At 34.1% G+C, this 13,514-nt stretch overlaps 2 protein-coding genes across 2 annotated transcripts; one reads left to right on the top strand and one right to left on the bottom strand.

Annotated features, from left to right (window-relative positions):
• Positions 1-216: 216 nt before the first annotated feature.
• Positions 217-8,078, top strand: LOC114751130 (DNA replication ATP-dependent helicase/nuclease DNA2; the record flags this gene model as incomplete). The annotated part of the gene is made up of 23 exons (XM_028939792.1): positions 217-369; positions 514-569; positions 657-714; positions 792-902; positions 985-1,041; positions 1,968-2,102; positions 2,227-2,266; positions 2,396-2,466; positions 2,995-3,069; positions 3,252-3,367; positions 3,476-3,548; positions 3,641-3,745; positions 3,864-4,031; positions 4,436-4,505; positions 4,582-4,733; positions 5,264-5,341; positions 5,424-5,516; positions 5,596-5,733; positions 6,654-6,693; positions 6,783-6,856; positions 6,960-7,097; positions 7,571-7,690; positions 7,779-8,078. Coding segments are annotated over 23 exons (2,280 nt in total), but the record flags the coding sequence as incomplete, so codon positions are not given.
• A 309-nt stretch (positions 8,079-8,387) lies between these two features.
• Positions 8,388-13,062, bottom strand: LOC114751129 (very-long-chain aldehyde decarbonylase CER1-like). The gene is made up of 10 exons (XM_028939791.1): positions 13,000-13,062; positions 12,154-12,374; positions 11,227-11,462; positions 10,863-11,085; positions 9,756-10,131; positions 9,573-9,680; positions 9,288-9,488; positions 9,044-9,136; positions 8,784-8,957; positions 8,388-8,552 (listed from the first exon to the last, which is right to left on the bottom strand). Exons 1-10 carry the CDS (start codon positions 13,057-13,059, stop codon positions 8,388-8,390), a joined length of 1,857 nt encoding a protein of 618 aa, XP_028795624.1. The 5' UTR covers positions 13,060-13,062.
• Positions 13,063-13,514: the final 452 nt, after the last annotated feature.

Here is a 13,514-nt window from a genome sequence, read left to right as displayed (position 1 = left end):
CCACCTTATGTTTGTACATACTCATGTAATTGTCTCAATCTAAAAATAATAAAGATGGGATGTTCAGACTTTTGTCATGATATTTAATGTTTGTTGGAGAGAGAAATAAGCTTTGCGAGATGTTGGGACCAAAGCTTTGTCCACATGTCTAACAAAATTTTGTTGTTCCTTCTTTGGTTTGCTTTCTTCAAATGTGAGCTTCTGTGGCAAATGCAGGTAATTGATATTGAGGAGATGGCATGGGCTCCTAAATATGGTTTGAAAGGGATGATTGATGCTTCTGTCAGTGTGAAGGTTCTACCAAAGGGAAATGAAGATGAGAAGGTCATGCCATTAGAGTTCAAAACAGGGAAGGCAATGTCTGGCCAGGCAATATTCTGGTTCATACTACTAATAGATGTCATAAAATGTTGGTTTGGATTTATATCCTTACGAGAATGCATAAAACATCACTCACTTCGAGTTTTCTTGTATGATATTTCTTCTTATGACAATTGCATTTGATATATGCAGTCATCTATAGAACATCGTGCCCAAGTGATCTTGTACACTCTTCTGATGTCTGAAAGGTGCATAATCTTTTTCTAGCAGTATATCTATGCTAAAATATTTTAGAAAACATTCTTTTATTTATTTTGCATGGTTTAATTTGATAGGTACCTGAAGAATATTGATTCTGGTCTTCTATATTATCTCCGCTCAGATCAGACAGAAGTAAGGTTATTTTGATACTAATTAGCTATATCTTTTTAATAAGACGAGCAGTCTGATCATTTTTATTTTGTATGAAGGGCATTGTGGTTCAAAGATCTGACTTAGTTGGGCTAATCATGCGACGAAATGAACTTGCAAGTGATATTCTGAGGGCGTTAACCACACAACAACTGCCTCCAATGTTACAGGCATGTGCTTATTCCACATTTTTACACGGTGTTTATAATTTTATCAGATGTCGCTACCCATTTCTTCATCTTTCTATTGCAGAGTCCAAGCATTTGCAGAGGTTGTCGCCATCTTAATGTTTGCAGCATTTATCATAAGGTACTTGTTCAAGGGGTTTAGAAAATTGCTATAACTGTTTTTGACCTGTTCACTCATGATAAGCTATACTTGAATTTGCTTTCTCCTGATTGTCTTAAATTTAAATAACATGATCTTTTCTGAGTTGCCAACTTAAATACTATGTTTCTAATATAAACAAACAATAACATTAAAGTATGATTTTTTTGTCTTAAATCTAAGGAACCTTCATGACTATCATGCTATTTAAAAAGCACAACAATGCCTGTTGCTGAGTGTTTCCGTTCCTGATCATGATCATTGCAACTATTGTGTGTAATTCAGTATCATTTATCTTATATTTATGCCTTATTCTTGATAATAAGATGCTAGATTGTTAGAAGAGTTGGAAATCTCATCGGTGGCCCCCCCCTCATTTTCTAGAATCTTTTCAGTTAAGATATAAATACCTCTATTTCCACTTTCCTTCCTTTTTTTTTTTTTTAAAATCAGGGCGTTGGACCTCAAAAGTTGTAGAAAATTTAATTGTTTTCCAGACGAGTCAATTGTTTATGCCTTAATCATAAAAAGATGCAAATATCCAACCATGAATGTTTTGGAATTTAGAATAACTAGGATGTACCTGTGGATTTTGTTGCACGGGTATATGAAATTTGGAAAATGCTGTCGCATGCAAATTAAGAGATAAACTAAGTTGCAATATACTTTTATTTTCTTAACATTGCAAAATAGATTTAAGCTTGTTGGTTATGACAGAGTTGATGTGGGATACAAATTAATACTATTCCAATAAAATCAAAATGGCTTGTGTTGAGTTACAATATTCTGATCTTGTAGACAGTGTTTTTATTCCAAGATTTCCATGAACTTTAGCATATCTTGAGTTTTATATCTTGTTAAAGCTTTTATTTGTTAATCTTTTTGTGTGATCTATTGAAATGCTTTAGGTTCAAGGAGGAAGTGCGAAGAGTAGTGGATTGGGAGATTTGTTTGACTCACATACTAATCACCTTTCATCTACTTATAGTAAGTTCCTCTGCCATTGGGATCGGCTGATTGACTTAGAAGCAAAAGAGACTGAGGTATAATTTTAAGGCAGGGTTCTTTATATTAGCCCCCACTGAGGTTTCTTCTATGTTTATATTAGCAGTGTTCTTTATATTAGTTTTTTTTAATGTCTATTCTTCACTTTCTTTACCTTTGCAGCTTGTGAAGAAAGAGATGTGGCGATCACATACTTTTAAAAGTCAGAATAGTACTGGCCTTTCTTCTGTTATCCTTGATGCTTCAAATAAGATTCCATGTCCGAAATCTCTTAAAGATAATTGTTTCATTTATCGTTTTGTACGATGTAATCCATCTTCTCTATCTGAAGTGTCTGATGGTGATCCTTCTATTGCTTCAACAAACTATTTGGATATCAAACTAAGAAGTGGAGACTACGTGGTACGAGTCATTTTCTTACTTTTAATCAACTGAATTGAGATATATGGTATACAATTTGTCTTGAAATAGCTTCAGGAAAATTAATATTTGACATGAGCGCTTGTGCTTTTTTAATGTGATGTTCAGTTACAATTGAGATTTGTCTCTATCATTACTGTTGTTGTTGTTATTATTTCGATGATTTAATGAGACTCACATCTTTATTTTAAGAAAAGTAACATTGAACATGCATGAAGCAGTGAAGTATAATCAAATCCAAGCTCAAACAGAAACCTGGAAATGATTTTTCCCTCTTTTGCTCTTACCCCACAGTTTCATGTTATGTTATACTTATTCTTTTACCTCGGGTTGTATTTTGATTGGCTATAATTTTGTCGTTCATGGTTTAACCATCGTGTGATTGTTGTTTTATTCCCATAAAATATTAAGTATATCAACTTACTTTGCAAAGGATTATCCATATTATTGTTTTTCACTAATTGTCTCATACTACTAATTAATTATTGTTTATTTTGTGTAACATTTTAGATATTGAGCACTGAATCTAGCCGTCAAGCTATTGCTAGTGGGGTGATTACAGACATTAGTCATGCCCATGTTTCTGTGAGTATATTAATTTCTTTCATTCGGTTTCTGTTATTTACACTCTTTACGCTCTTGCATTGGGCATTTTACTTCCTTTGCTCATCTATTAAAGCTATATTGCCAAGGATTAGAAGAAGCAGAATCCTTGCTGATATGGTTGTCTTACCAAGATGATAACTGTTTATCTTTCAATCTTCTAGGCTTCCTTTTCAAAGCGACTGCGGATTCCTGGAAGCCTCTCCACTAGCCAAGATCTTTATAAACAGGTTTGGAGGATTGATAAAGATGAAACTGTGACTTCATTTGCTGTTATGAGGTGCTTGTCTGGTTATTGCTTAATTCAAACCTCGGTTTTCAAGACATCTGCCAGTGTTCAAATTTATTTACTTATATGATTCATTTGTGACTTTTTCCCCCATAAAAGGTTTAATCTAGTACAACTTTTCCTACAAAATGATCAAAGTGCTCATCTGAGGAAAATGATTGTTGATCTTGAGGTGAGTTGCTTGCTATCATGTTCAGGCTCCCAACTTTGTCTTCCTTACAAGCTACATCATCTTATTCTGTCCTGCTGCTTTGTTGCCTATAGGCTCCCAAATTTGACAGTGGATCTATGGTCAGTCAGGACCCAGCAATATCATATGTGTGGTCAGAGAAGAGTTTGAATGATGATCAGCGTAGATCAATCCTCAAGGTTCCAATCGAATCTGAATTTCTTTCATTAATGTCCCGGATTTATTCAGCAACTTTTATTCACAGTTTTACCTGGAATTGACCTTTCTTTGTGAATCTGCTTTGCTACTCATTATCAGATTCTTACAGCAAAGGATTACGCACTCATACTAGGAATGCCTGGAACAGGGAAGACATCAACCATGGTTCATGCTGTCAAAGCATTATTAATCAGAGGCACATCTATTTTGCTGACAGCCTATACAAACTCAGCTGTAGATAATTTACTTATCAAATTAAAAGCTCAGGTATTTGCTTTCGTTTTCTTGTTGGTTGTAGCTTCTTAAAGCATGTGATCTTATTAGAAGGCCATCACGGGTTTAAATACTATATCTCTAATACACTCCATGTTAAAGTCCCCTGGGTTTTGTCACCAAAAACAAGAAAAGTCCCCTGGGTTTGGATCCAGGGCTAAGGACAAGCCTATGTTGAAATTATACGTTCACCTATGCATTGCTAGATAAATTTATTTTCTTGAAAACCCTTGGGTCATTGAAATAAGTTTGTTGATTACTTTCTAGATTCACAATCCTACCACTATAGTGCACACTCCTGAACATTGTATTCTAAAAACATCCAATTCACTGTATTACAGTGTGGTTCCTTGTAATTCAAGTATAAGATTCATAGCATGCTGAAATTTAAATTGTAGGGAATTGATTTTGTACGTATTGGAAGACATGAAGCTGTGCATGAGGAGGTTAGAGAACACTGCCTTTCAGGTTGGCTGATTAGTTCTTTTCAATCTTCCTTTTGATTTGGGGGAGTAGTTTTACTCAATCTTGTCACAATTGACAGCAACGAATGTACAAAATGTTGATGAGATCAAAGTAAGGTTAGAACAAGTTAAAGTAGTTGCAGTTACATGTCTGGGCATCACCAGTCCCTTGCTTGCCAACAGGACTTTTGATGTATGCATTATGGACGAAGCTGGGCAGACAACTCTACCAGTATGTTACTTCTTACCTTCTTGTATTTTTGAAATACTTGCGATACTTGTCATGGTATGTACAAATGTACAACTGTAGTTTTAAAAATTTTGTTCAGACGAACCCATCAGCAGAAAAGGATCCTGCAGGATATTTTAATCCTGGAATTGATTTGTGTCCCCTCTGTCCCTGAACCAAAGTATTCGTCTTGAAAGAATTTACCCAAAATGGCAAGCCAGCTTGATGTAGATGTTAAAATTGAGTATTCTTTATTTCCTCTTCAACCCTCAACAGTGCTTAGGCCTTCCTGAATTTACCGGATATCAGGGACTAGATCCTGCCCTTACGTGGGTGTGATACCTGGAATGAGAGACAAATGGGTCTATAATATAGCCTGAAGATTAAACCTAAGCTTTTCATGCTTGTTTCTGTTCAACATTGAAATTATGCTCATGTAGTTTCAATGCCAAAGTAGTAGCAAAAAAGATGGTGTTCAGTTAAAACAACTAAACAATTTGATATAACTTTGCATCAAATGGTTGCTATGTCAGGTGTCCTTGGGTCCGCTCATGTTTTCCTCAATGTTTGTACTTGTGGGTGATCACTATCAACTTCCTCCGCTTGTACAGGTATCACTACCAACCACTATCATCTTTTTTTGGCATAAAACTGTGGGTAACCATTTTCAAATTTGTGTCAAATAATTCCTAGAGTGCAGAAGCTCGAGAGAATGGAATGGGTGTAAGTTTATTTTGTAGGCTCTCAGAAGCACATCCACAAGCAATTTCAGCACTACAGAGTCAGGTACTTGTGATTTTAAAGATGTTTGTTTCGTTTGCTTTCATTATCTATTTAATTACGTGCTAATTTGAAATATATACAGTACCGTATGTGTCAGGGCATCATGGACCTGTCAAATGCCTTGATATATGGTGATAGGTTAAGCTGCGGTTCCACTGAGATTGCTAATGCAAAACTTGAGTTCTCTACCTTAAAATGGGGCTTACCTTGGCTAAAAAATGTAAGACTACTATCTTTCAGGTTTTTATTGTTTTAATTTTTAATGGACTTCCATTTTTGACAGAATTTTATTTATTCAACAAGCTTCTAATTGAAGGAAGCAATTTTAATTTTGATTGTATGCCATTTTTGGTGTCATTAATTCTACCTTTTTTTTTCCCCATGCCAACCATCTTCAAGGGTTTTTGCCGCATATTTTCCTTCTGCTACTCAATTGTTTTTGCATGTGTACGGGCTTCTGTGGGTGCAAATGCAAATTCATTGAATTCGGTGACAGGGTTGCCTTGCTACATAGTTCTCACTTGCCAATAGTGAGGCACATTATGTTGACTGAAATTCTGGTTGTCTGATGCTTATCTAAAACAGCATAATTTGGCTACTTCATGTGAGAAGAAGCTAATAGTATGATACTAAGGTGAATGCAACAATACATTTTTTCTTAAAATGAAGGGTTCGCATAGAAAATTAAACAGGGCTTGGAGACTCCATGGATTGGCTTTGACTCCAACTCCGAAACAGGCTTGTGTTTGGCATTTTCATTTTATATTGTGTTTCTCTGCAATGGTGAAGTTTGATTATTATCCAACCTCAAGGAGTGTTGCAATCATGTGTATCATTTAGATTACAATAAACATGTTGACTAATTAGATTTTATTGTACTATCTGAAGTTTTATATCCTTGAGTTATTAGCTATAAATAAAGACATGGGACTTGGCTAAGCAAGCCAGTGATCCATATAGAATATTGATCTTCGATCTTTACCTTGCAGCAAGGTTTATTTTATATTTATTGCCTTTCACCTGGGTTAGAAAAATTTTAGATTTGTGTGAACTTGATGTCACCGAAACAATTTTATCTCGTACACAATTGACTATATTTACAAGGATGTAAAATTTCCATTTTTTGGGGTTATGATGCAGGTTTTGAATCCAGACAGGCCAGTGATATTTATTGATACTGGTATGTAAAGATGACGTTTCGTCTTTAATTTTTTATGCTCATTGTCGTTTTAGAATAATTAATGTAAATCTCATCATATTCCATCATAGATAAATTGCCCGCTTTAGAGGCGAGAGAACAGAAGACCATAAATAACCCTGTTGAAGCTCACATAATTGTTGAGGTATCTCTCAAGATAATAAATCTGCTCTCTTGCCCGCAATTCGTTTCATATTTCAAGCCATCTGACTTGTTATAAACAATTGTTTATTCTGCCTGAAATGTAGATAGCAAAGGCATTGATAAAAAATGGAATTGGAGAAGAACAAGTTGGCATTATTACCCCCTACAATTCCCAGGCAAACCTCATCCGCCAGGCTGCTTGCGTGACCTCGTTGGAGATTCATACAATTGACAAATACCAGGTTCGTCTTATGTACATGTTAAGATTACTTAGCTTGCATTACTCTACTGTTTTAAATCATTAATTCTCCTCATAATTCAGAGCCTCTTTGTTTTAGATTGACAAAAAGAAGTGATTTTGATGGAGTTACACGAGGAGTTTTTGAAAGAGCCTTAAGCTAAACACGAGGGGTTACTGGAAGAAAATCTATTGTCAGTTTATTTTGACAAGTGATTTTGACTCTGCTTGTTAAAACAAGCTGAAAATGAAGTTTCTTCTAATAACCCTTTATTTTTAGCTTAGAATTCTCTCAGTAACTCCTTGTAGCCTAATTAAAATCACTTTTTTTTTTTTTGTTGAAGTATAAACAAACAGGCTCTCAGTTCAGTAGTCTACTTATGTCAGGCATCACTGAATTGTTTATGCTTTTTCTTTTTAAAATGTTTTGTTATAGAAATACGAGTGTCATTCATATGGTTTCCCCCCCTTCTCCAGGGTAGAGATAAAGATTGTATATTAGTATCTTTTGTGAGGTCCAGTGAAAACCCATCAAGCTGTGCGTCTTCTCTGCTTGGAGACTGGCATAGGATAAATGTAGCTCTCACACGTGGCAAGGTATTTTATGCTTTTTGCTGTATGTTTATTGTATGTATCTGGCTTGTGTTTCATTGTTTTGAGAGTACGCTTGTAAATATTTGTGCAGAAAAAGCTGATCATGGCGGGTTCCTGTAGAACTCTATCAAAGGTTCCACTACTGAAGCTTCTCATCAAAAAGGTTGAGCAGCAATCGGGTATTATTAGTCTGTCTAAGAAGGATATCTATCAGAAAGGAGAGCTCAAAAGGTGTTCTCACATGAGATGATTCACAATTCATTCCCTTGAATTATTTTCGATCTTTTTTTTTTTTGAAAGATTGAGGTCCCTAATGTACATAGGATCAGTACTCCTTGTATTCGAAATGTAAATACACATTTAATGAATTCTTTCATACTGATTATTCAAAGGTTTTCGTTTCTAATAGTTGAATGTCCCTGACATACTATGCATTATTAAATATTGCAAAAGTGGGGTGTGTTATTATACGTGCAACAAACACAGGCAAAGAGAAATTATTCATACGTGTCTAAATCTACTGAAACCATTAATAAAAGGTGACTTAATCAAAGACGAGTGTCCAAAGAACATTATACAACTTTATATGTTAAATTAGTACAAGTTTAAGACACTCATGATCAGCATAACAAAACAAAGCATCCGCGTCTATATATGTGTGTCTTAAGTTCGTAGTAATAATTACTGAAACATGATATGATCAAAGAGGAGCGTCCAAAGGTTTGAAACCATGACGAATACATGCATCCCAAACTTGAGTGATACTGAAAGTGGTAGAGCCACACTCATGTACGTTCCATCCTTCCAACGCATGCACTATTCCTGCTATACGCCAAGCACTCATTGCCCTCCTTGGCAGCCAATTCTGTGATTAGAGATGGATGGGAAAAACAAACAAATTATGTGGTAACATAATTAGAATTATCTCATATCAGAAAAACATAAGTGAACACTTCAATTAACTTTTATATTTATGACACTTCAACTAGTTCTTATATTTAGGATTGAAGTGAGTTATAGTTTTAAACAATTTTAAATTATCAGCATGAAAACAAAATCAAAAGTAAAACTGTCAGACTTGAGGCTAGCTGCTAACCTCACAACAATACATATTTGTGATTGAAGGAGAAGCCAACATTGCCGGAGTATAGTGGTACAAGCAATCTTTTCGCATTTGTTTTGGAGGGAATTGAGAAAATGGTATGAATAATGTTCCTTTTGGTGCTTTCTTTTGTTCATCTTCATCCCATCCATCTCCTACCAACCATATCTGCAAAATGTTGCATCATGTAATAAAAAAATTCCATTAAATAAGGTGAAAAATGTCAAATTTTGAAATTTGCCGAATTCTTTTACCTTCTTCTCATAAGAAGCTGTTGAAAGTGCTCTAGGCTTTGTGTTGAGTCCCAGTTGAAGCTTTGTTAACTCATCTTGATATAACGTAGTCACCTGCTAACCAAATTTTCAGATCTTGGTAAATCAAAGTAATCTCATTACTTTCATAAAGTTTATTAGGCTTTACATGGTTTCACTGCCGTATGAAGTTAAAATTTTAAAAAAAATTAAAGACATGGAAGATTGTCTCTGTGTGTGTTCTTACCCGAACATTTGCTTCACACAAAGTGTTGGCTATAGCAAAAGAAACCTTATCAAAGTTTCCCCGCAGAAGAATCTGCTTCGTCCCTTTGGGAATGCTGTTCACAACAATGGCAGCAGCTAAGCTACTTCCGTCTACAACCTTTACCCTTAGTTTTGGAAACTTTTGAATATATAATTGGCCATAGGCATTGAGCTCTTCTTTCTGCATATGCATAAAAAGCGTTTAAATATTTCAGCAAATTAAAGTTATTAAAAGAAAGTAAAGAGGGAAATGATGTGAAGTAACCTGATTTAGAAGCCCTAGACTAAGAACTTTAACGCCCATTGAGTCAGCCTCAAGAACTGCCTCTTCTATGATCTTGTTAAGTCTTTTGCTCTTCCTTTTCAAGAGATACTGTATTATAAAAGAGGAATTAAGAAGGTCACAATGATAAAAATGTAATATAAGTTACAACAACCAAATTCTTACTTCTTGAGTAAATCTTGTTACAACCCATGTTTGCAAATTGAGCTTTTCGAAATTATTCCTTTCTGAGACAAAGGTACGACCAAGGATCCAAGCCATTAGCTTAAAAACAAATGTGAAGGGCCACATCAAATAAAGGTACCATTTTGGTGTTTGAGGGTTTGAGGCCAAAGAAGCAAAGCCTAATTGAAGATGGTAGATGGAATCTGATGTTGTTAAATGAGTTAAGTGAACCACATCTGGCAAGTCCTTTGTTTTCTTCAATGATGCTTCGTAAGTATCATCTGTGGATTCATCCCAAGTGCCATAAACGTAGTCATATATTGGCATGAAAAGAGAGTAATTTGTTCTGAATTTGGTGTGATGCAGTGAATGAAACCTGCGGCAATGATTTCCTAAGTTAACTATTCTGCATTCTACACACACACACACACACACACATCTATGGAGAACAGAATATATAGCAGAAATAATTATATTCATTCAATATGAATGAAAATCCGTGAAGAAGTAGAATTAAGGAACCAGATGTTAATGGCTAAAAAATTAATTCATAGATATGGCAGAAAAAGAAACGACCTCACATTTGGATTTAGAGGATTTGGAGAAAAATTATCAACTTCCGTTAATTGGTAAAGTTTGCAAGGTGGTCACCATTTCATACAAAATCAATTATGGAGACTTAATATATATTATATTTCTTGGGACAGTTTGACATTGTCCATGCAATTAAACACTGTTTCACTGTAACCTTTTGACATGGTTCTAGAATGATATCTTAAGAGATATTTGCTAGGTTAAAGGAAGGGAAAGCTTTAACTGTTCTACATTCCACTTTTATTTCTCCGAAAATATTCTAACTATCTTCAACCAATGCATATGCACGTCTATCGAATTTTTTTTTTAAAAAATAATATTCACTTCCTCATCCTCCTTTTGCTTCATGTACCTACAAGTTAATTATGATAAAATATAAATCATTTAAGAATTGATATTTCAGTTATGATCACTTGTTTGGGATGCTATCGATAAAATGATGATATTTTTACAATTATAGAACTTTGACTAAGGAATTATATATATCATGAAGGTAGCATAATTGAGACTTACGTTGGCGTGTAGCAGAGATACTTGAAGAAGGGAAAGATAGAGAAGAGCTTCTTCGGGAAGAACTCAAAGTTGCAGTGACCCAAGTTGTTCATGAAATCGATATAAAATGCGTAACCAAAAATGGAGGCCATAGAGGTAGTTCTTGTGAACATTATTATTATCATATTTGGTATTGCAAATAGAAGAAAATATGCTACAATTTCAGCAAACGGATGAATCACAGCTGCCAAAAAAAAAAAAGATTTAATTTCAAAAACTTATTAATATAATTATCTTTATATATATATGTACGCACTTACATTAAGCATAGAACCCCAATATGTGATCAATAAATGGACAGTACAAGTGAAAAAAAATATCTTACAAGTTATAGGCTGAGTGACAATAGAAGAATGATGGTGAGAATGGTAGCGAGAATAGAGAAAATGATGATGAAGAGCTCTGTGAAGCCAGTAGTAGAGAAACTCCACAGGACCAGCATGCAATAAAGCTGTGAGAACCACACCATCTGTTCTCCACAAAGGCACGGGAGAATTATTCCCTGGTAATGTCATGTACCCTATGTATAACAAGAGTCCATGCAGCAAAATCTGGTCATCCCTACAAGAATTGTTTAACAAGTGTGTTATAATAAAAAAGACTCCGGAATAGGCTTTTAATAAATTTGGTTTCAACCCTGTTGATTTCAAGTGATTGCCATATATTATACATACATACATACTTATATAATGATTTGTAAGAGAAGGAAGATCATTGAGTCAGTCATTGAATATTAATTTAATTACTCATCTTGGTCTTTTTTATAAGAGAATTTTTTTGCAAGGGTTCACTTTAATGCTATTTATAAGAAATAATAGTCACTTGTCTAAAGCATTTATAAAAAAATTATTTTTTTATTCTCACTAAAAGAGAAGTATTTGATCAATTATTGGTAAGGTAACATCTAGCACCCAAATGGTTTTAATTTTTAAATTGCATCCTACACCTTAATTTTAGTACATCCAGCACCCAAAACCATAAATAAAATTAAGGTGCTGAATGTAATTGAACAATATCAGAGATGCTAGATATATCATAAATAAGATTAAGTTGCTGGATCTTACTAAGAAATAATATCAGGGCGTTAGATGTTACTTTTCCCGTCAATTATTGATTGAGGTTATTTTGGGGTAAAAATTAATATTCATAACATATTTATTGAATCCAAATTCCTTGATTCTCCTAGTTATATTTGTCAAGAACCACAGAGAGCATATAAATAATTAAATGAGAGAGAGAGAGAGCAGAGAACCAGTTGCTTTCTCTGTCAACTTGATCGAATTCAAGGCCTTTATCAACAATCCTGTTGTTGCCCTTGGCAATTTGATAACGAGAAAGAGAAATCCATATTTGGTTGTGAAGCATTCTCGCCAAAAGAAATGGGAGCACCAAATAGTAAAATGGTTCTTCTACATAATCATTCAACACTACAGAATAAATGTTGTGGGCAACCCATGGGGCCAATACTAGGTACTGATCAATGTTCATCCATCGTTATGCAAACACAGGAAAGAAACGGATTAATAAGTCAACTTTAATGAATGCAAATTGAATTTACTATCAAAACTCATTACATCAAGATAACTTGTCAATATGTAAGGTTCTACTTTAGTTTTACTTATAAGAGACTTCTAGCATATTTTATTGAAATTAAGAGAATCCTAAATTTCATCAACTTTGTTTTAAAATTTAATAACTTTACTTTATATATACTTTTCAAAATAATAGTCAATAAAACAATAAATTAAGAATAAAAGTGTATAATTCATATAATAAATTTAATGCTGTAATATTTATGAAAGACTAAAAAAATTCTCTTTGCCTTATAAATAAAACTAGAAGAGCATACTGATTTTGATATAAATATAGTAGTAAATGCTGCAAGGCAAGTAGGCAAAAGAAACGGTATATCTTGGACACAACAATAATATACATCAAATATTAAGATGAAAAGAGAGTATATTTCTGTCAAAAAAAGAGGAGAGTATATTTCAATTTTCAAGTATTAAAAGAAAACACAAAAACAAAGAAAAAAAGCGCAGAAAAGCAAGGAGATATTGAGAGACAATTATAGGGAAAGCAAATGAAAAGAATAAACCTTGAAGTTCCCAAGGGGCTTCCATGGCCAATCTGTGAGAATGCCTGGTTGAGAAGCCATCTCATGAGACATATGATTGTGCTTCTAATTAAATTCGAACCGTTTATATAGAGCTTTCATGAATGACATTGTAACAATAAATGCATTACCAATCATTTTCGGGGATGGTTAGCCAGATGCAGTTTTCAGTAGACTAATGAAAGTACATTGATTAATTACTGAGACTTGTTTTCAACGTTTTTGTTCGTTAGTTTTCGCATTAAAACGTTGTCATATATGAAAAATGATTTTAAAATGGAACAACAAGCTCAACCAAAAATGCCAACGACACAACAATGATAACAATATGAAAATTAATATACATTCTTTACGTGGGATATCAGAAATTTAAAAAATTAAAAAAACCAATTTTAAATTTACTCAATTCTAAATTATTTAAATACATGTTTTCTTTACGTGGTGAGGGGCTAGGTAGCCCTCCCTACCTAGGTCAACAGTCCTAATGAATTGGCTTG

The sequence above is a fragment of the Neltuma alba genome, unplaced genomic scaffold (genome assembly GCF_004799145.2).
Source record: "Neltuma alba isolate B1F8T4 unplaced genomic scaffold, ASM479914v2 tig00006763_pilon, whole genome shotgun sequence".
Lineage (NCBI taxonomy): Eukaryota > Viridiplantae > Streptophyta > Magnoliopsida > Fabales > Fabaceae > Neltuma > Neltuma alba.
Note: the sequence above shows the minus strand (reverse complement) of the source record. Positions and strands in the feature narration are given on the sequence as shown.

Bases quoted from the DNA above. Each gene is read 5' to 3' on its own strand.
- LOC114751129 (XM_028939791.1), bottom strand. From the start codon at position 13,059: ATGGCTTCTCAACCAGGCATTCTCACAGATTGGCCATGGAAGCCCCTT. The intron at 12,375-12,999 runs GTTTATTCTTTT...AACATTGATCAG, and splicing joins AGCCCCTTGGGAACTTCAAG to TACCTAGTATTGGCCCCATG. The intron at 8,553-8,783 runs GTTAGCAGCTAG...CTCTAATCACAG, and splicing joins CAAATATGTATTGTTGTGAG to AATTGGCTGCCAAGGAGGGC.